This window comes from Rosa chinensis, chromosome 7 (assembly GCF_002994745.2).
Source record: "Rosa chinensis cultivar Old Blush chromosome 7, RchiOBHm-V2, whole genome shotgun sequence".
NCBI lineage: Eukaryota > Viridiplantae > Streptophyta > Magnoliopsida > Rosales > Rosaceae > Rosa > Rosa chinensis.
This window is the reverse complement of record NC_037094.1, coordinates 33,231,308-33,253,578: the sequence shown is the minus strand read 5'-3', so window position 1 is coordinate 33,253,578 and position 22,271 is coordinate 33,231,308. Positions and strand designations below refer to the sequence as shown.

At 35.5% G+C, this 22,271-nt stretch overlaps 1 protein-coding gene and 1 long non-coding RNA gene across 4 annotated transcripts; one reads left to right on the top strand and one right to left on the bottom strand.

Annotated features, from left to right (window-relative positions):
• Positions 1-4,076: 4,076 nt before the first annotated feature.
• On the bottom strand, positions 4,077-6,724 carry LOC112179723. The gene is made up of 3 exons (XR_002927869.2): positions 6,353-6,724; positions 5,285-5,534; positions 4,077-4,565 (listed from the first exon to the last, which is right to left on the bottom strand). It is a non-coding gene; the product is annotated as an uncharacterized LOC112179723 (long non-coding RNA).
• A 4,522-nt stretch (positions 6,725-11,246) lies between these two features.
• On the top strand, positions 11,247-15,464 carry LOC112178955 (probable serine/threonine-protein kinase PBL21). 3 transcript variants are annotated; one of them, XM_024317235.2, is made up of 7 exons: positions 11,247-11,800; positions 11,903-11,938; positions 12,181-12,347; positions 12,614-12,803; positions 13,182-13,573; positions 13,985-14,326; positions 15,290-15,464. In XM_024317235.2, exons 1-6 carry the CDS (start codon positions 11,737-11,739, stop codon positions 14,285-14,287), a joined length of 1,152 nt encoding a protein of 383 aa, XP_024173003.1. In that variant the 5' UTR covers positions 11,247-11,736; the 3' UTR covers positions 14,288-14,326; positions 15,290-15,464. The 3 variants fall into 3 exon arrangements, with proteins under 3 accessions (XP_024173003.1, XP_024173002.1, XP_024173004.1); XM_024317234.2 differs by having other exon boundaries at positions 11,247-11,818; XM_024317236.2 differs by lacking the exons at positions 11,247-11,800; positions 11,903-11,938 and having other exon boundaries at positions 12,206-12,347; positions 12,594-12,803.
• The last annotated feature ends 6,807 nt before the right edge of the window (positions 15,465-22,271 follow it).

Genomic DNA, 22,271 nt, shown 5'->3' with positions numbered 1-22,271 from the left:
TAAGATTGTCATCACAGATCCATCATCATCCTCCCACTTATTATAGGCATCCACATCCTCCTCACTAGGAGCTTTTGTTGTTCCAGTTACATGCCCCATCTTGTGTATGCCACGAAGATGGACAGACATAATTTTCTTCCATGTTCGAAAATTGGTACCATTGAGTTTTGTACCCCAAAAGAACCAACGTCTGAACTTCAGACAGAAACCTCAACCTTTTGGACCTCATTGATCTTGGAACTCTGACCTTTACTTTCATCACCACCCATCGCAAAAATACAGTAGAAAATCACAAAATCACAGCGGAATAAAAAGAACAAGAGATTCCAACAATTACAGAACATGCATCAAATATTCTCTCTTTTTTCTTTAAAAAAAAAAAATTACACAGGTTGAGACAGTGACCTAAGAACAAAGTGAAGATCCGGTATAGGTTCTCCTTAATCGTTTGGACCAGAGAAACTGATGGCCTGAACTGGAGGGCGGAATCAAATAGGGCTGAGCGACTGAGCAGGAGTGCTGGGCGACGGAGGCGCACGACTGGTCGGGACCCTCGAACTGGATGACGCCGCAAACTGGAGGACACCTTGAACTGGTAGGGCGCACGTTCTGGTATGATCTGAACGACTGAGTCTGGGGACAATCAGACACTGAAGCAAAGCCGGAAACTGGAGCAGATGATCAGACAGTGCGGCAGAGGAAAACGATTTGGAGAAGTTCTCTGGTGCCCAGGAAAATGATTTTGTGATGATCACCTAAATCCGGTGACCTGCGCGCTAACGCATAGTCCTATGCAATCATCTTGAATGTACTCCGTTTGTTTTTATGATCTCACTATTAGTGTTTGACAATCATATATCTTGAATGCATGCACACATGCAGTTTCACTTGTTTAAATTTGCAGACACCGAAAAATTCATGCAGAGCCAGTCCTGAGGGCTGCTGCCTGAGGCAGCCGTCTCAGGCCACCGGTTTCCGGGGGCCTCGGAGAAATTTAATTATGTATATATGTTATATATAGTATATATATTTTCTTTGCTATTATAGACACAAACTGATGTGTTGCTCCAGTGGCAAGCTGTTTGTCTCTTTCTGAACCAACTTAGGTTCGAACCTCGTAGGCTTATTCTCTTTTCACTTTTTTTTTTATTACCTTTTCCATATAAAAACAGACAATTAATAATTGTCTTTTCCTTTTTCATATGAAAACAGACATTTCTTTCTCCATATAAAAATCTTTTCCTTATGAAAACTGATTTTTTTTCTTATCTTTTTCATATAAAAACAGACAATTAATTCATTTCCTTTTCCTTTTTCATATAAATAACTAATTCATTTCCTTCTCCATATAAAGATTTTGACCAAAAATCCTAGCCTATATATTAATAATTTTAACTACTTTTTGTATTTCAAAAATTTATATACGAATCAACATTCATATATTTTTGTTTTGTTATTAATTCTACACAAAATTTTGTACTGCGTTTTGGCTATATATATCTACACAAACACATGAGGGGCCCCATTTTATTTCTTCGCCTCAGGCTGTTAGAGTCTCAGAACCGGCCTTGAATTCATGCATGGCTTGCAAACATGTTCTATACATGATATAGTTATACTACAACATAACAATAGCTAGAATGCGTGCGGTTAATTAACTTCAATCTCAGCAAGCTCTTCTTCCTTGTAGACTCTAGTGACCAGTTTAGGCATGGAACAGATATATATATATATATATATATACACACACACACAGTCCGTCTCAGGTGCGGACGTCCGTACCGAATTTTCGGTACGGATTTCCTGTTTTCGACCACTTTCCGGCCACATTTTTACATCTTAACCGTTTAGTTTTTGGGTCCTAGTGTATAGATCACCTCTGCAAAATTTCAGCCAATTTGGTGATCGTTAAGGCATCAAAAACTGCAATTTATCATTATAAATACGAACGGTTCCGGTTTGACAGATTCGGTCCGTTCGTATAAAATGCAGTTTTGGATGCCTTAACGATCACCAAATTGGCTGAAATTTTGTAGAGATGATCTATACACTAGGACCTAAAAACTGAACGGTTAAGATGTAAAAATGTGGCCGGAAAATGGTCGAAAACAGGAAATCCGTACCTAAAATTCGGTACGGACGTCTGCACCTGAGAAAATTCCTATATATATATATATATATATATATATCAACATCAATACATAAATCTTCGTGCTCAAAGCCTATGAATCATATATAGATTCCCATGGCTTTACTTTGAGCTTTAATAGAGGAACAAAGTCTTAGAAGATGACAGATACATCGCGCAATTAAGGGATAAGGGGATAGATATATAAAGTTAATGGGTAAATTCCTCCTATGGTACCTGAGGTATTGCTACACCTGATGTATTAAAGGGGACAGTTTGGTACCTGAAGTTAGACTCTGTTTGACACTTTGGTACTTCTGTTAATTTTTCTGTTAAATGTAAGGATAAAATTGACATTTAGAATATATATATAAAAACATAATAAAAAAAACATGAGTTTGTGGGTTGATTGCCGTTCTTCATAATTTTATAGGTATGAATTAATGCTTATAAGTTATGTTGAAGGTGAAATGCTCGAATTTTATGTTTAAGAAATATAATAATCAGATTTTTTTTTGTACTATTCTCTATGAATCCACTGATTTTTCCTCCAAAATTTGGATTTTTCCTCCTCTTCATAAACACAATGCGATGATATTATTTGGTATTATTTTAGGTCTTCATCATTTTGTGGGTCATTTAGGAGAAAATAAAAATGAATTAATACTTTTGGGTTATGTTAAAGTTGACATAATTGAATTTTATGTTTAAAAAAAATTATTTGTACGAGACTAGTTTCAATGGAATAGTCTCATGGGTGTTCACTATATGATTACTATATTTCTTGAACATAAAATTCAAATATTTCACCTTCAACATAACCCATAAGCATTAATTCATACCTATAAAATTATGAAGAAAATCAACCCACAAACTCATGTTTTTTTATTATGTTTTTATACATATATTCTAAATGTCAATTTTATCCTTACATTTAACAGAAAAATTAACAGAAGTACCAAAGTGTCAAACGGAGTCTAACTTCAAGTACCAAACTGTCCTCTTTAATACATCAGGTATCAAACTGTCCAAGTAGCAATACCTCAGGTACCATAGAAGGAAATAAAACCACCTGATATATCCAAGAGTTGATCCTCTGATGTACTTCATTGATGCTAAGGGTAAGTACTACTCCATTTAATTTGTATCATGATTGCATGATAATGTTGGCTGATAGTACTCCGAAAGATATCATGTCGTACCTGCTCTTCAGATTTGATGTGATATGTGCACAGTTAAGACGGAAGATGGATGCTCCAGATCAGGCCTCCAAAAAATGTAAATATTTCGTTTCAAATCTTTACCATATAGTCACTTTTAACTTGTCTATAAATCGGTGATAGCTACATGTCTAGGTTAGAAGGTTTTTTTTTTAAAAAAAATTTTAGAAAAGAAAAAAACGTAATTGTTAATTTTCAATTGATAATCAAATAATAATTAGCTAAGAGCTAAACATGTTACCAAATTTTAAATATTTTAGATAATTAGATATATTACTAATCCAATAGTCCAAAATATTTAACAAAATTAGTGTGTAACAAACACCCGGCACCTAAAAAAATTCTCTAGAAATTAAGGGTCATAAACAAGTAACAAACATCATAAAAGTTGAGTATTTAGAATGAAATTACCATATAAGATTGATTGTTTAAGACCATTAATTAATTGCGGCTAGTTTAGTGAGTTGGGTAAGCACTTAATCTTTTTTGATGCTGTCTCCCCTAGCCTCTGTTAAGCTCATCGTCATCTTGTTCAAGTTAAATCCTGCATTGACCAAGGCTGCAAAGAGGTATAGTCAGAAAAAGTCTAGATTATGTCTTTAATTTTCCTCAGAAACTCAAGAACACATGCTAGCTACATCAAAAAGGAGGAAATGTAGCACTAGCTATCTAGTATTTTAACTAGTTACAAATCCTGCGCTTTGCTGCGGGTAGTATAACTACTTTTTAGTCATTTAACAATTATCAATTGCTTTATTTCTAATTAAACTAACAACAAAAATCAAATGAAGTTCACAGTTTCAGAACAGTAAGAATCCAAATAGCCAAACCAATTCAAAACAAAATTGAAAAGAAACGAAACCAAATTAAAAAAGGAATACAGGCTGAGCATTCTTCTTCACTTTTTCATACTTTAATACCAACAGTAATCAAGTTAGAAGTTTAGAGGAGTAAATTACTCGATGCTATGCTTTCTTCCCGTATATCTAAATCCATTTAAACGACTATGTTTGAAAAGTTAAATAAACTTCAGGGACATAACGACAGTATATACTGAATTTCCTGCGGCGATTTTAAACTCTAGCTGACTCCATCTGCATATCCAGCATCATCTTGTATCAATCCAATTTCGATGAGAAGAATAGCATCAAGTCGGTCCACTTCAAACATGCTTGCGTGATTGAAAGTATCATTCACCTCCTTGAATTTCTCCGTCACTACCAGAAAATTTTAGCTTAGTACTTGGTTGACTTGAGAGTTTTGCAAAAGGCAAAGGCCACAAATTCTGAATAATGGAATCCATGTTTACACATGACATCGAAAATGAATGGTAATCTAATGCAGTCAGGATGGTTTCAGAAGTACACAGAGATCAACAACATACTAATAATAGGTACCCAAAAGAATTATCTACTATTCATTTCTTTCATTTGTCAATCAGGTGACTATTTTCTTTGGAAAAACAAACTGTGCACAGAAACTAAGCAAGGAACCAATACTGCAAAGATATTGCATTTCATATTGATTAACGATAGATAAAAACATAAACAGATTTTGTAGATACATGGGATAAAATTATTTTTTATTTATTTATTTATTTTAAAATGACATTGCGATCATAAAAATTAATAGGGATATTATCTGCAAAGAGATTGCATTTCATATTGATTAAAAATAGATAAGAATATAACAGATTTTGTAGATACATGGGATAAAGCTGTTCCTTTTTAAAAATGGCATTGCAATCATAAAAATTAATAGGAAATTTATCTGCAGGGATATGAACCTAATTTCCAGGTAAACATCACTTCAAAGATTACTGGCATGTAATCAACCGGAGACTCTGATAACAGTTTAATAAACACTAAGCCAAATAATGTTTACTAGAAAATAGAGATAGATATTCAACAGCTTATATTATCTTACTGTGAATTACCTTTCTGACTATGTTACGAATTGGTTCAACAATGCTCCAAAGGCTCCACAGTTCCACAGGTAACACTTGGTCGTAAAGGGGCGAATGCAAAATAATTCCGAAGAGATACGACATGAACATCATATGAGAAATTTTTCAGATTCCTTGAGAAAGTTGTTCCAGCCGACCTTCTTTCTTTCCACATCAGGTGCACTACTGATCAGGTCGCAATCTTGAGTTCACTTGAGCATAAGCCACATAGCCGCCGCCACTGCAACTCAAAACAATGGATATAAGCCAAAAGATAATCATGCCATGTATCACACATGAGTTATGTTCAAATTCAAAAGCATAAAATAAGGGGTATGAACTTTGTAGAAACTCTAACATCTAAGCATAGTGACGTGATCGCCAAAAAAGTGGCAGATCATTGTAACTCTATATCTTACATCGACTTTTAGCCTGTGAATTTTAATTCCTGTCATTTAAAGTTACACATCAAATGTTCTATGAGCAACTGAGCCTGAAATAAATCCGATGGAACAAAAGCTTAAGACTGGATTCGTATATTCATTCATGTCAATTAAGAACTAATGCAAAAATAAAGGCTAAGAGTGTAGATACATGTAATAATTCCAGGACACAGGAGAAACATTACAATTTACCTATAGCTACTTCAAAACTAATGTATATCCTTGCAATACTTTAGTGTGATCATCCACATTGTGAATTAAAGCAAGTTTTAACTTGCTGGTAGATCACCCCAGAACAGCAAAAAAAAAAATTGCATATAGCTGTTTCGAATTTTAACAACAAAATCATGGATAACATGAGCAAGTTTGAAAAGCTGATTTCTTTTACTCGGATATGGTTTCCTCTATACAAATTCCTTAAAATAAAATCAATACATCCATCCATCCATTTGTTATCCTGCATAATATATACTCATTCAAATACATGAAATCGAGACGAAAAAAATGATCATATGAAAGACCAATCATAAGGAAAACAAACCATGGTTCAATCATACAAAGAAAAGGAACAAACATTAATCAAATTTCCAAACACAAAAAAGGTTTAAGGGTTTACCTCCGTTAAGGGGATTAGAATTGGCAGTCAAGAAATTCAGAGAAGAAGAGCCATTCATGCAGCAGATCGTGCTTTGAATAAAGAGATTACCAATTAACCAAAAAAAAAAAAAAAACGAAAACGAAATGCCCAGATTCGCGCTTTTCTTCCTTAGATCAAAATCCAACAACTGAGTGTCACCTTGTTCGTGCTCATCCCATTCCTTCCCACAAAAACGGTGAGTCCAGTACTTATCAAAACTCAGACCAACTTCCCATCTTCTTCTTTAGTTCTTTCTATTCCAATATTGTAGCATCTTCTATTGCCTTCGTCTCCTCTCTTCTGTATTCCAATATTGTACCCTCCCTTATTCTTAGAATCTTATTTAGTGAACAGCCGTGGAGGATCGATTAAGAAGGCCCAAGAAAAATGGCAGCCCGTACTGAGTAGAAAAAAGAGAGGGCAAAACCGTCACTCCATTGTTCTATGAACAGTGATGAACAGTGGATCCACATTTAGTACATGTGGAATGAGTATATTTGCACCCCAAGTAGAATTTCCCATTGGAGATTGCAAGAAAACTTGATTAGGCTGTTCTAGCTGGTAAATTAGTATGATTGCTTGGACCGTGGATCAGATGATCGCAAGTTGCTGAATTTTTTTGTCCATTAGTCAAGCTACACAGGTAAGACAAAACAATATTTTAACAATTCAGAAAAAAAAAAAAAAAAAAGTACTTTGAATGGTTGCGAACTTATGATACATCATCCACAACAATGCGTCATTTAAACCATCCGCTCTTGGTGAACTACAACTACCCATTGCCTTAACCGTTGCATCAATTTCTACTCTTGAGGGCATGGTACTGAGTTTAGAAATTTTGTCATCAGTAACGACGATTGGAATGACCCTCTCCATTAGGCTGGTATATCAATAGAGTGGTCTGGCACTCTGGTGTGAAGGCATATGTTCAAAGTGTTGTAAAATGTGAGCTGCAGTAGAGGTATGGTTAGCAAAAAGGTGACTTAGACAAGGTTCCTCGCCATGACCAATTTAGGATCGATGATGGGGCAGTGGTACATCAGAGATTGCTTCTGTGAGTGTACAACAATCCATTGTTGTCCATGAAGTCATCCAGGCCAAGTTGCCCATAGCACAATCCAATTTGACCTTAGTATGGCGGTTTATCCAACTGTAAGTTGAAATGTCAACCAATTCACACAAGGTAAGCATTGCGTGAAAGCCAAGGTAAGAAACAGATTTTGGAGTCCTTCTTCTCGCTTTTCATGGTCACCAAAGATGCAATTGAAATCACCATATACTACACAAGGACCATGAAAATGTGCTCTGTTAATTAGGGATAAGTCTTGCCAGAGCTATCTTCTTCCCGTGATCGTTGTCTTTGCATAAACAGGGATGATAATACACAACATACCATCACGCAAGCAAGAGATCGAGATTTATTGATCTGTTGCCGAAAGCACTAGCAGACTGAGAGCTTCATGACAAAAGAACCATATAGATTGGGGTCTCGCAAGCCCCCATAATTGGTAGCAGCTGGGCGTAAGCCCAACGATCGATCTCCAAACAGAAGAGGAACTGAATCAACTAGTCTAAAAGATTCAGAAATATATACTATAATAAAATGGTGATCACATACTATATTAGCCAACAAAGTTAATAATTTTTTGTATTATACGCGAATAAAAAATGTACTTAAATTTTTTTTTTTCAAAAATACTTCCGTACTTTGTATTTTTAAAATGGACTAGTTAAATTTCTTGTACTTTTGAAACTAAAAATATTATACACGTACTATAAAATAAAAATCTATTTTTTTCCCGTACTTTACACATATATTATTGAACAAAAATTAATATTTTTAATTAAAAAATTTAATTATTTAATTAATTAAAATTATTTGTCGAACTTTTCAATGAATTATTTGATAAAATATCCGAATATACATATTTTTCACGTACCTTACACGTCTCTTTTTTTTTACTAACCATGCTAGCTAGCGCTCTCATTGTTTGCAATGCTACGGGCATTCCAGTAGAGCATCTTCATTAAATTGTTTGTGACTTTGTGTTACTGAGAATGCTAACGCTCATAACGTGTCATTACTTACAATGCTACGGGTATTCCAATAGAGCATCTTCATTAAATTGTTTGTGTTACCGAGAACGCGGCTCTTGGTCTTTAATTTCAGTATTTCACTTTCATCTTCTCAGCCAGTTTACTAAGCTTTTTGGTACGTTTCTTTGACTACGGTTGTAAAAACAAAAAATCTCTTTTTTCAAGTGCTTTAGTGGTGTTTGGCAGTTAGACAACGTCATTTCAGTTGCCATCGAAAGCTTGTACAACTTTCAAACATGTGTGGACGAAGAGCTGGGCTCGCATGTGTTCTTTCTTACTTTACGAGGGAAACCTAGAGAGACACTATCTATTGAGGAAGAATTCTGGGCAACAGCTTGACTTACAATCAGTGGAATTGGTGCCTCTGCATGTGCAACCTGCTTAATACGTTTGCAAAGAACTGGGGTTTCTGAGGTAGTGCGAGCTGCAACTCATTCAGCTAGGGTGTACGTAGTTCTTACCTCTTTAGCAAGTTAGAGAATGCCCCAATCTTAGGCGTAGCAATGGCTTGATTTGAGGGCCTTATTTTTTACTGCATGTGAGAGCGTGAATGTCGGCAAGGAGGTGGGTGAGCCCGCACTAAGGAACGACCATCCGTATCTTCACCTTTGTCAGCTGGCCGGAAAAGAGACTTTACACTAGGGAGGCAGGTGGCCAATTATGCCACATGTATTACAGAATTCTGGCTTTGATTCATACTCAATTATTTAATCTAACAATGTACCCAAAAAAATTTAATCTAACAAAAAAAAAAATCTTATATTTTACTTTGATAATACTTCTGAAAGTTTATCTAATGAAAACTATTGATTTCATCGAAAGAAGAATCCAGAGTTCTTCCACACAAACTCAAAACATATTCATATCCTAGAGTTCTAATAACCTGAACTCTAACTAAAAATATTCATAGAATAACATAAAAAAAAAAAGGCTAAATCTCTCCCACATTAATCACCGCGATCTAATGAGTTGTTGGGAAGATTAATTATTATAGAATTTTTTTGTAAGATCTAATTAATAAAACACTAAGAGACACAACTTTTTACTAAAGGGATGTATGATGCATGTTTCTTTGGTCCATGAAAACAGGGACGTTTTAGGGTTTAAAAAAAAAACAGGGTTTGGTCAGTTCAATTGAAGTGCACGGTCAAAGTAGGTTTGGTGGGATTGGTTTAGCTGCGTTTGACGGGTTACCAAGATTTGGGTTGATCTTTGAAGGACACATCAGTTTTGGAGGGGTTTGATATAGTGGTTGGTGAGTAGATGGAATTGGGGGAACCTTTGGATGATCTGAAATTGATGTCATGTGGGTATATGCTCAGTTTGTTGGTGGCTTGATTGATTTCAAGATCTTTCCACGAGGGTTTGTGGTGGAGGTGGTCTTTGGCCAAGGTGTGTCATTATTGGAGTTGAGCTTACCGAAGCTGTGCACCATGAGTCTATTGCGGCTGTACTCGAGTTGCTGGAGCTAGTACCATGGATGAGGAAAGTTGATTGCTGCAGTCTTTTTTGTCATTTGTTAGGTTTTTTTCATTTGTTTTTGGTTAGGTTAATTAGTCCTTCCTCAATTGAGCAAGGGTTTGGTGTCTTGGTTTTGTGGTTGTACCATTGTTATGGTGTCAATTCTAGAGACTATTTGTTTTAATTTTGATGTTTTCTTATTGTCAATGTAATGGGGAGACGCCCCTACACATATACTGGCGGTTTTGGTATATGGTGTCGGAAGGGGATTGTTTCTTCTTGAGGTTGGCTATAAGGATGTGTCAGGACTCCTGGAAAAGGTTGATGGTTAGAGTTGGGCCCCTATCGGCTCCTGGTTTCTTTAACTGCTGGTTCTATATTTGGGATATGAGTAGTTCCTCTTCTCTAGTCGAGTAGGTGGGATTTAACAGAGTTATCCCCGTCATTGTAATTTCTTGGATTAATGAATTTCGTTTATTCTTTAAAAAAAAAAAAAAGATGCATGTTAACATCCTTAGTTAAACATCTTTCACAAGTAAAATGTTAGCATTGGATCGTTTTACGACGACATGGTTTGCCTCATAATTAAATTCATGTGCTATCTTTTACAATGTTATAGATTCAGTCTTAAGTTTTGAGAGACTTGAAACAACATTTTAAACTATATAAATAGAAGTAAAAATACAATAGAAAAAAATAGTATTATGATCAAATTGATATAGAATTATATACAAAAGAAATTCAAACTTTTTTTTCTCTCTCTCAAAAAAGCAAATTTTGTAAACTATATGACTTGAGGGGAAGAAAATGAAGGAGATAGAGGAGAAGAAATAAAGTAGGAAAAGGCACCAAGGAAGATGCATTCATGGAGGACAGATTTTAAGGTTTTAAACAAGTTTAAGAAACAGGTTTAACCCAATCATGATTATGCCCACTAGATCCCGGTAATTAAGTGCATGCATGTATTAAATGGGGCGGTTGGTTACGCCTAATTTACCCCATATTAACATATTAATTAACACAAGGGTCCCACAAATTAACAAAAATAATTCCCTCGTGTACCCCACGCCCACGCCCACGCGCTTTCAGGATGGGAATGCCCGACGTCACACCTGGTGACGCATCGGAATCCAAAGGCCGGTCGGAAAAAAGTGAGTCAGTTCAGATCCTCTGTCAGTGTCACCCACCGTGAAAACAACGAAATCCCAAGGGCAATTCGGTAATAGCACCCCCGCGGCCAGCCGGAACATTTAAATCGAAAAAACAGAGAGGGACCGAGAGCGACTTGCAGAGAAAGAAAACCATAAATATATGCAAAGCTTTTCAAATTCACGGGCAGCCGAAAAGCAAAAATTATTTTAAATTCATATAAATTCGAAATTAAAATATATTAATTGCTCACACCGCTCATTCTCATTTTTCTGGTTGTATTTATTTGTGCCGTTTTTGCCCTCGTCTCGGTTCCAGAATTTCCAGTCGGGCTTAATTTGATGCGGGGCAGTTTTATTCAATGAGTATTTATATATGGTTGTATTAATGGGTGTGCATCTTAATCCAAATCTAAATCCGAAATATCCCCCATTTGGGTTTTTATAATTTGTTTTTTTCTTTTCTGGGGAATTTGGTTTTCGCCTTCAAAATCTCTCCGGCTAAGGGGAGAGAGGGAGAGAGAGAGAGAGAGAAGACAAAAGCTTATCTGTTTAGTTTAGGGATTAGGGTTTGGGGTTTTTTTTTTGTTGGGTTGGATTTATTTATTTATTATTAATTTTTTTAGTGAAAATAGATGATACATGGAAGTTTGAGTTATGAGTTGCTTTGGGTGCTTCAGTCCTCGCCGGAAAGATGTTAGCAAGGTCGAAATTGATAATGGTACTACTCGATCCTCAGGTCTGTGTGTGTTTTTATGTATTTTCAAGTGTCTGTTTCCGACCCAGTTGGGATTTGTTAAGTTCGATTTTCGCTGAATTGCAGGTAGTGGAAGAGGAAGGGGACACTTTGATGATACTGGTACGGCTTTTCAAGCACCTTGTTTGTAATTGTGCTGAATTTGATTTTTTGTTTTTTGTTTTTTTTTTGTTTTTGGGGTCGACCCATTTTAGGAGAAGTTGAAAAATCAACTGTTTATCGCACTCGATTTTGGGGTTTGACTATTTTTGCTGGAAATTTGTGTACACATTGTGTGGAATTTTGAAGGTTCTTACTGTGAAGTTAGGCTTGTAGGTGTTGAGTTAATTTAATTTAATGTGCAGAGAGTGGGAAGGGAAAAGGAAAGGGTGGCAACAGCGCACAAAAGAGTGTGGCACGAAGCTTCACATTTCGCGAACTTGCAGCCGCCACCAAGGGATTTAAGGAAGTGAATTTGATTGGGGAAGGGGGCTTCGGAAGAGTTTATAAAGGTCGGCTTGAAGCAGGCCAGGTAAGTTGCAGGGTTTTCCAGACATCCTTACAACCTTTAATTGTGTAATTGTGGCTTTTATAGTAGGAAAGTGATATGTGTTGGGATGTAATGCTGCTAGTTATTAGTGAAAATTAGAACTGTTTTAAATAAACCAGGATTGAAATCTTTAACACACCCTTATGGATGAAAACTTAATCCACTAGATGTTGCTAAAATAAAAGTATTTATTTGGATTATGTTGAATTCGATGTTTATGTGGTGCAGCTTTTGATTTCTCTGAGCAGGTTGTTGCCGTCAAACAACTTAATCATGACGGTCTTCAAGGATTTCAGGAGTTCATCGTGGAGGTTCTCATGTTAAGCCTACTACACCATACTAATCTCGTCACCTTGATCGGCTACTGTACTGATGGAGATCAAAGACTCTTAGTCTATGAGTACATGCCGAGGGGTAGCTTGGAAGATCATCTTTTTGGTAATTTTTTTTCTGATCAATAACTAAAGTACATCCATTTTACATAATCTAATTGATTTCTTTAGTTATTGTATAATCCTTATTCCATAAAAGATTGGTTCTTTGATATTCTAAGTAAGTAGTGGACTATATTTATTTATGTTGGGTATATATGGGTGTTGTGCACCAAAACAGTTGGTTGAGAGGAGTAACAGAGGAGGTTGAACTGAATTTATTGAAATGCATGATATTAGTATCCTAGCATGTTATTGTCTTTCTATTGAGCATGAATTAAGGAAATATTGGATAACATAAACATTTAAACTTTCTTTAGCTGCTTTTTTTCTGTACTGTTATACTTCCATTGTATACAACCTAACATATGAGGTACTAATTCAGATCTGAAACCTGATCAAGAGCCACTTTGCTGGGATACTCGAATTAAGATAGCTGTTGGTGCAGCACGGGGCCTCGAATATCTTCACTGCAAAGCTAACCCACCTGTCATCTACCGTGACTTGAAATCAGCAAATATATTGCTGGACGATCATTTCAATCCAAAGCTTTCGGACTTTGGACTTGCTAAACTTGGTCCTGTGGGAGATAACACCCATGTTTCAACCAGAGTTATGGGAACCTATGGATATTGTGCACCAGAATATGCTATGAGTGGCAAGTTGACTCTTAAATCTGATATTTATAGCTTTGGTGTGGTTATGTTGGAGTTGATTACTGGCAAGAAGGCAATTGACAACACTATGAAGCAAGGGGAACAGAACCTAGTAGCTTGGGTTAGTATCGTTTCTATTTCCTGTTTTCTTTCTACTTGCAAATATTTGATATGAATCTCACTTTTTTGTGGAATCTCCATCAATGGGATACTATAGTAACTTATATTTGCTTTTACTTCAATATATTTCTCCCTACATTTCAGTGGATTTATGTAAGGTTTCTCTTTAGCATCATCCTCGAAATCAATGAAACAGTAATTTAAATTATAGTTTTGTTGTGGTCATTGTGAAGTTGCTGCACCTCCTCTAGGACTTGTGAGATGAATACTTACTATTAAGACGGTGTAATATGGAACCTTTACTGAAGTCGCTCTTATCAGCTCAACTTTTTTTTGACTACTTTCTTCGTAATAATTTATCCTTTTCATTTGTTATAAACTCTTTTCAACACCTTTGTGTTTTTAACTGCAGTCTCGTCCATTCTTGAAAGACCGAAGGAAGTTTGTCCAGTTAGTTGATCCTTTATTGCAGGGACGCTTTCCCACTCGTTGTTTGCATCATGCAGTTGCTATTACTGCCATGTGTCTTCAAGAGCAACCAACTTTCCGTCCTCTTATCAGTGATATTGTTGTAGCACTCGAGTACTTGGCTTCACAGAACCACAAACCGGGCAGAGCTGGGGTTCATAGTCCCATTTCTTCATCACCGTCACAGCAGCACAGGGATACTTTTTCTCGGGAATCAGATTACAGAATGAGTTCAACTTCTGGTTAGAAGTTCTTGGGAGCAACCTGCTGAAACACTCTCATTGATGTAAGGCACAAGATCACATGTCTGGGAATCTGCCATTTTTTTGGTCATCCTTGGTTTACATAGATAGTCATTATTACTTTGAGAAACATATACGGTGTCATTTATTGGGAAGAAGAAAAAAATAGCATATATGATGTCGCTGCATTATATTTATTGTATTACAAATGGAACTCTCAAGAACTTTTAAAGAAAATAAGAAGGCAATAGGTTCTTGGGTGTGCAATAAGGAACATACATGGTGTCAATTTTTTTCTCCTTTTCCTCATTGTGGCTGATGTTTTAATTGATTTTTAAAGCATACACCATGACTAAATAACCTATTTAGGATGGAAGGAGATCCTAGTATGGCTCTTGTCCTCTATGCTGCGGCTTTTATGCCAAAGTAAAGAGCATGAAAGCGTCATATGAATCTCATTTTTTAGTGAATCAGTTCAATTATTATAATATGCGTGGGTAAGAAATGAGGTGCTTATGGATAAGGGACCTCGCCTGTCTAATGTTATATGTTGGAGATTCATCAGTTGTAGAGGATAGTGTGTCAATGGTTTAGTATACAAATGATTGCCAACATGCTATCCTTAGTATGTGATAAAAATCCACAAATTCTGTTTACTTACAAGTTTTATACCTGAATTTCAAACTTTTTTATTTTTAAGATTTCTTGATTCTTGATGAAAGGAGATTGTTTGATAGTGTAAAAGAAATGAAGATAATCACAATTCATCAATGTAGCAGCAAGTTTATGTTTTGTGCTGTGCTATGACACAGATGTAACAGCAACATCTGTAATCAAATTTACTCGTCTTTTTCTTTTCTGGTTTCATCTTTGTCTCCCTTCTAGTTCTAATTTGATGAATGCTTATGTTTCATACAGTTGGTCTGCATATGAATGACTAATTACAAGAGCTAATAAATGATTTCTCTGCATAGTAACTGTAACATGTTCCCAATCCATGTTTGCAGGTGACTAGCCTTGTGAGACTCAGAAGGGAAGAAACACCTGATAAGTTCCAGATACCAAATGTACACATATGAAGAGTTGGTATGTAAATGCACATGTATGTATATATGTACACTTGGGTTTGGATATGTGGCTTTTTTGATAAATTATAACTCCTGTTCTTGTGGTTGTTTGAGTTGGATAGCATCTTGTGTAGTTGCCAAACTTATGTCATCAAAAATAGTGAAAAGTGAGATTTTTGATTTCCATAGAGTCGTAAAGTGAGGACTTGAAGTAATATTTGGATATGGGGATCAGTGGTTTTGAATCCATGTTATGTTAGATTAGCAATGGTAATATATATACATACATATATATATATATATATATATTTTTGTTGAATTATACTCTTAGCTATACAAGGATCTGATTGATGAGCAAAACTTAATTGAAGGAGAAGGAAACTGAGTTTGATTGACTAGAGACACTAGTCAACCAGAAGAACCAGAGTTTGGTTGCCTACAAGAGATCTGCTATTATGGGGTTTGAAGCTTAAAATACTTGGCTGATATTTTATGCTGTTTAAGTCTGACATATCTTTGTTTTGGCTCTAATTTGTTTCTCCTGCCTTGGGTTTCTGCCTAAGCTTTTATTTTCTTTTGGGCTTCAACCCGCTTTTTTTGTTCTTCCTCTGCCTCTGCTGCTTTTGAAACGTTTTTTGGCCCCAAAAAAAAAAAGAAAAAAAAAAGAAAATGAAAAGAAATGAAGCAGGAGGTTTTCTGGCATGTGGATGCATTGGATTAGTGTAACATGACGTATCCAATATAAGAGGAAGTGTGTGAATGTAAGGTTGATTAGGATGATGGTGGAATGAGGAACCACATTGTCCCAGTGTCAATTAGATCAATTAGACTTGAGACAAATGCTTTAATACTCTCTGTTTGTTCATTTCTTACAAGATACAGAAAATGAGAATGGATTGTATGAGGGGGATGCTTTGCACAGATCACATGTACTGAGGATGTAGGGTGGTAGCTTCAGCCCGCTTTTTTGTTCTTCCTCTGCCTTTGCTGCTCTTGAAACGTTTTTTTGACCCAAAACAAAAGAAAAAGAAAAGAAAAGAAAAGAAGCAGAAGGTTTTCTGGCATTTACATGCCTTGGATTAGTGTAACATGACGTATTCAATATAAGAGAATGTATGATTGATTAGGATGATAGTGGAATGGGGAGCCGCGTTGCCCCAGTGTCGATTAGATCAATTAGACTTGAGACAAATGCTTTTTTTATTTTTTATGATAAGACAAATGCTTCTTAGTCCTCTCTCTTTGTTCATTTCTTACAAAGATACAGAAAACGAGTACGGATTGTATGAGATAGATGCTTTGCACAGATCACTTGTACTGGAAATGTACGGTTGGAGAACACAAATGGAGATTACTGTCCGGTATCATTTAGTCTAGTGGCATAAGTCTCTATTTTATAAGTGAGAGGTCATGACTTTGATTCACAATAGATTAATTGTTGTATATGAATTGTTTATTTGATTGAAAAAAAAAAAAATTTAAAAATGGAGATTACTGATATACTTTCTAGTTTTTTCCGTCACTTCCTTTTGGTTTGTACCAATGTCCTTTCCTTTGTTTAGAGCTTGGTAGTTTGGTACATGTTTAATATTCTTGCTTTCTTTTCTATTTTATGCTATCAGCAACGTTCTTTTCTTCAACATGTTCCATCGATCAATCTCCTTTTCCTTCCCTTCCCATTCCTCTAATCTAATTTTATCAAACAAATTTACAATTAGTTAAAATAATTTACTGTTTGATGACAATGAGATATCAATTGACTCTAATGTCTTGTCTGGTCGATTTTTCGTAGAGAAGATTTCTACGTGATGACTTTTGATCCTTTTTATTTTCATAAACTAAGTTAACAAGCAAGTCTCCTAGAGGTGATTGCGATCATAAATTTGGATTGTGTAACATATATAGAATAGCTACTATTTCTCTGAACGACTTCTTTAGTTCCGTTCAAGAAGCATCCTCGATCCTCCAAAAAAAAAAAAAAAAAAAAAAAAAAAGTTACAAATAGCAGATAAGGTCTTAAAACAGCACTAATTTGTTGACAAGGTTGTTCTCCACCAAAATTAGTGAAATGCGTATTACCTGGGCTAATGCGTTTTACCTACAATCATAAATTATTTAAGTAACATGTTCATTCTCATCCAAAGAAATTGAGTAGATTAAATTAAGCTTAATGCTATTCTACCTATCTGATAATAAAAAAAACCCACATCATGCATGACCGCATCTTAGAATAATATCCATCTTTACATCTTCTGACTTCTGTAGCATTGCATGCTTTCAAGAATTTCTTCCAGTCTTGGACAATAATTTTTGTTAAAGTGGGACCCCAAATCCCAATCAACATTATCACCACCAAGAAAACAAGAAGCAGAAGAAGGAAGCAAGCCGGGTCAAGGTTCATTCTATCTGGATCCAGCTGCAACATTTCTCCATTTTTATAACAAGGCACTTTTGATCCTTTCCCAGGTTGACTGCAAATTTGTTCTAGAAATCAAACTATATATATTGGCGAGTTTCTACCTCTAATGTTTGTTTATAAATTACGAGGTTTTACTTTACTCCCACAAGCTTTTGTCCTAATATAAGCACCCCAAGAAAAGTAGAAAAAAACTATGGTCAACAACGCCATTTGGCTGCTACTTTTTACTCGTCATTATAGTAAATGTGTTCATACTGAGCTTTTTTGGCCGGCAGGAATGTTTTGTCGCAGCGTTCCGTACATTGTTTTATCTTTGAAATATTCTTAACTTATTTTAATCTAAGCATATCATAACTCGAGAAATAACACGATTCTCAAATATGATGAAAAATAATGACGTTGAATTGACTCTAAGGTGAACATAATTATAAATTCACTCGCCAAACACTAATACATCTATTGGTGAATAAGTGCTTGATTTTAATACTATCGGCATGCTTAATCAGCTTTAGCTTCAGCTTTTGCATATAAATTATTTGGAAAAATTACAATATATTATTTTGTGGGATCACACATTATAATTTGCTTCTGAGGAGCGGGTCAGAAAAGGTATTTATATTTTACATAGAAAGAGCGTAAATAGGAAGAACATCTAGGGACTCTTCTATAAGTGGACATATATCAAGAAATTAGGGCTGTAAATGGGTCGTGTCGTATCGAGTTCGTGTTGTGTCAAGGTGTTAAACTTGTCGCAATAAAACTCAACTCATTTAGTAATAGTTTTTAAAATGTAAACTCAAACTCAACATTTTTATTAAACGAGTGACCCACGATGACCAACCTAATTGTTTAATAAACAGGTCACGCCGGGTTCAGTTTGGTGACCTATTTAAACCGTAAACATGTAACCATTTGAATCATTTAACATACTTTATTGAAACAAAAAAAATGCATGAAATGTTCAAATAATAGAACATTACTTCACCAATATATGGATTCATTTAAGACATTGAAACACTATGTTTAAAGTTTTAATAGGTCATGTATGTAAGTTATATACAACAATATCATATATATATATATATATATATATTTTCTTTCAATAATTGGTTATAGGGGTTCATTTTGTGTTGGCAAGTTAACATGCAAAGGACCTGCTTTTTAATCGTGTGAGTTTAACCCACTTTATTTCGTGTGAGTTTTGAGTCATGTTATTGGGTCAATATTGCAATTGACAATCCTTCAAGAAATAATCGAGTGTTCTTTCTAGCTTGAAAAAGTTAAAACTACTGTCAAGAGTCGAACGATCAATAAGTTAGATGTCTTTGTAGGGGGCTACAATGGACATGGTTGCAACTTGCAAGTAAAGCAAGCCCAAAATTACCTTTACGAATTGCAGCAAAATCTTATACAAAAGAGCTCAAGAGTCGGCCGCTTCACTAGTTGGTTATGAAAGAGAATCTACTTTTTTGACCTAGCTGCTTGGTTTAGTTCCACAACTAGGATATTGCACAAAAGGCTTAGGAAGCACATTTAACATTATCGAGGGTGATAAACATGGTGGCTAGTTCTTGCTCCTCCCTCTACCTAGTTCTTGTCTACCTCTGAGATAAACAACTGAGATAAACATGGTGGCTAGTTCTTGATCCTCCCTTTACCTAGTTCCTGTCTACCTCTCAGACATTACTCCTGGTAAAGCTGGTATTTTTTTCTTCTCACCTTTTTTAGTTGAGTAGCTATTGAATGTACAAAAGGGATGAGCCCTTCTTGTCTCACAAGAAGGGAGCAATTTGCTCTGCGCTTTGGCTCTTTCTCTCTGTAGAAATTGAACCTACAAAAGAGTTAGATTCTTGTCCCTGAGTTACTTCTCACCTAACTACTCATCTTTTCATATTACTCTCCCCTGTCTTTTATGTCCTTGTACTGAGCACTGCTACAGTCTCCTTTTTATTTCTTACCGACTCCAACAGAGTTAGGGACCCAACCCCTTGTGGTTTTTTCTGGAGCTTCTATCTCCCTTTATCATACCAGTTATCGCATCAAATGCTTATAGTTGATACGCTAAAAGCAAGCGCATAATTTAACCCTGAAATTTCATCGTTAGTATATAGTAAATAGGGATCGTTTTATTCCGGGGATTGAGGGTACACCTGTAATTGCAAAAACAAATTAATAAAAGTAAAAAGTATTATTTACAAAAATAAAACAAAGAATAAAAATATATACAAATGAACACAAAAGGGGGTTTTAGGATTATTAAATTAAAAACTAAAATACATAAAATAAAGAAAATGTAAAAAACATATATACACAGGTGGAATGAGAGAACAAAGATCAAAACCGAAACTATGATCAAATTCAATTAAATCCTAATATTGTTCATCTAAGTCATGAGAAAGGAGTTGATCGTGTGAAATATTCGAAAGCAAATAATTTCCCATTTTTTACTTTTCAGTGCTAATTAACCTAAGTGAAAGCACAAAGATTAATCCTATCAAACATGCAATCAAGCCCTAGAAAGCTAGTCAATCATGACATGTTTAACGCATTAAGAACAAAGAAAGGCTATCAACTCAAGTGTGCAACTTAGTATGAAAAAGTCCACCTAATTGCAATCCTCTTTAATTAAATTCGGTTTTTCTCCAAAACCTTTACTACTTCGATTCAAGTTACACAAAACAAAAAGTTGATTTCATGTTCTTAAACCTAGCACCATTCATATCAAAACCCTAAGTGTTTCGAACCACATAAGATTAAAATACAAAAGGTATCTATAAAGCAAATTTAATTAAACAAACTCACATAAGCAACTCTCGAATTACAATATAAGAGTCGAAATTCCCATTTAATCATAAAAATTCCAGAAATAATAATTTTGTTCAATCATGAATGTCAACTAAAACAAAACCAACGAAATTCAAATAAAGGTTACAAAGTAGAGGTCGAATTACACCGTGGATGGAAGATGAGGATGGATGATTTTCGTTGTGATCCTTGAAGCTTGAAAGTAAGTCTTCAATGGTGGATGGTGGAGCAATAGGTCACAGCTCCTTCTTCTCTTGCTTCGGCCTTGCTTGAAATCCGTGGCTTGCTTTAGAGGATGGAGAGAATTTTCTGAATGAAGAGGTGTTTGTTGTGGTGGTGTTGTTGTAGAATTGTGTAGAGAATGCTCCTATTTATAGGAGGATGGCAACTTAGTCTCCAAGTCTTCAAGATTGATCCACACAGCATTAGCCAATCAGATAACGCCACGTCAGCTCTGCTATGTCATCCAACCAATAAGAAACCTCCAATTTAACACCTTGATTTAGGGAGATTATTTTTGAATTAATTGCATGATTATTTTCTGATTTATCTCCTCAAATAACTATCTAATCATGCCACACAGCTTCGACCAATCACAGAATGCCATGTCAGCTCTGCCATGTCACTCAACCAATCAAAAAGCTCCAAAATAAATCCATAATCTTTCCAAATATATTATTGCTGATTTTCCCAAGATTTAATCTGATTTTTCTCTTAATTTTCGGCCAAAATACTCTTGAGTGAAAATAGGAATGAATCTGGACTTGTTTTGGACCTTTTCTCCCTTAAATCTCTCCATGGCGTCATTATCCTTGATCCTCTCTTGATTTTTGACATTAACTCCATGATTTTCACATTATCTACATGATTTCCCATGCAAAAATCAGATTTAATCTCCCATAATATCTCCCACGTCATCATGTTGTCTCCTAATGTCTTCAGGTTTCCTAGCCTCATCAGGATTCCTGCGTTGACTGGGATTCCTAGTTGGACCAGGAAAACTCCATTTCTTCATTTCAGCTCATTTCTTCTCCATTTATTTCAATGTACCTATAAAATAAAAACTAAATTAAAAATGATTAAATAAAGGAAATAACTAAGAAAAATATGAGGAAATAATTATTAAAACGTCGCATAAAAATGCTCCTATCAATAGTCAATAGGAAATTCTTTTTGAAGATGAAGGAATTATCGAGGCTATGTCTGTCAACTTTGAGAAGGGTGTTGACCTACTAGATCTGAACCATGGGATCGACTTGTTAGGAATTCTGATTGCCAATGAAGAACCAGGTTTGGGAGGTATTAAAGCCACACTCTTGGGTATATGGAAAACCTTGGGGCAGATCTGAGTAATTCGAGTCAAGAAAAACACTTACTGCTTGACGGTGGGTTCTGAAAACTTGCTCGAAAATTATTAGAGGAAAGTCCTTGGAATGTCAAAGGGTACTACTTCTCAGTTAAACACTGGCCTCGTCGACACTCAATCGATGACATTGAGGTTAATAGAGCCACTTACTGGATACAAGTACACGGAGTTCCTCTCGATCAGATCACGGTGAACAATGGAAGAATGCTTGGCAATCTGCTAGGCTCAGTGATTGAAGTTGAGGACCCTTTAGTTGCTGGAAATCAAGGATTTCAAAGACTAAGGATTGATTTTGACACGAAAAACCTTTGGCTACTTTCATGCAACTCCCC

Coding starts and splice junctions, on each gene's coding strand:
- LOC112178955 (XM_024317234.2), top strand. CDS start 11,737: ATGAGTTGCTTTGGGTGCTTCAGTCCTCGCCGGAAAGATGTTAGCAAG. Junction 11,939..12,180: donor GGGACACTTTGATGATACTG/GTACGGCTTTTC, acceptor TTTAATGTGCAG/AGAGTGGGAAGGGAAAAGGA. Junction 12,804..13,181: donor CTTGGAAGATCATCTTTTTG/GTAATTTTTTTT, acceptor GTACTAATTCAG/ATCTGAAACCTGATCAAGAG.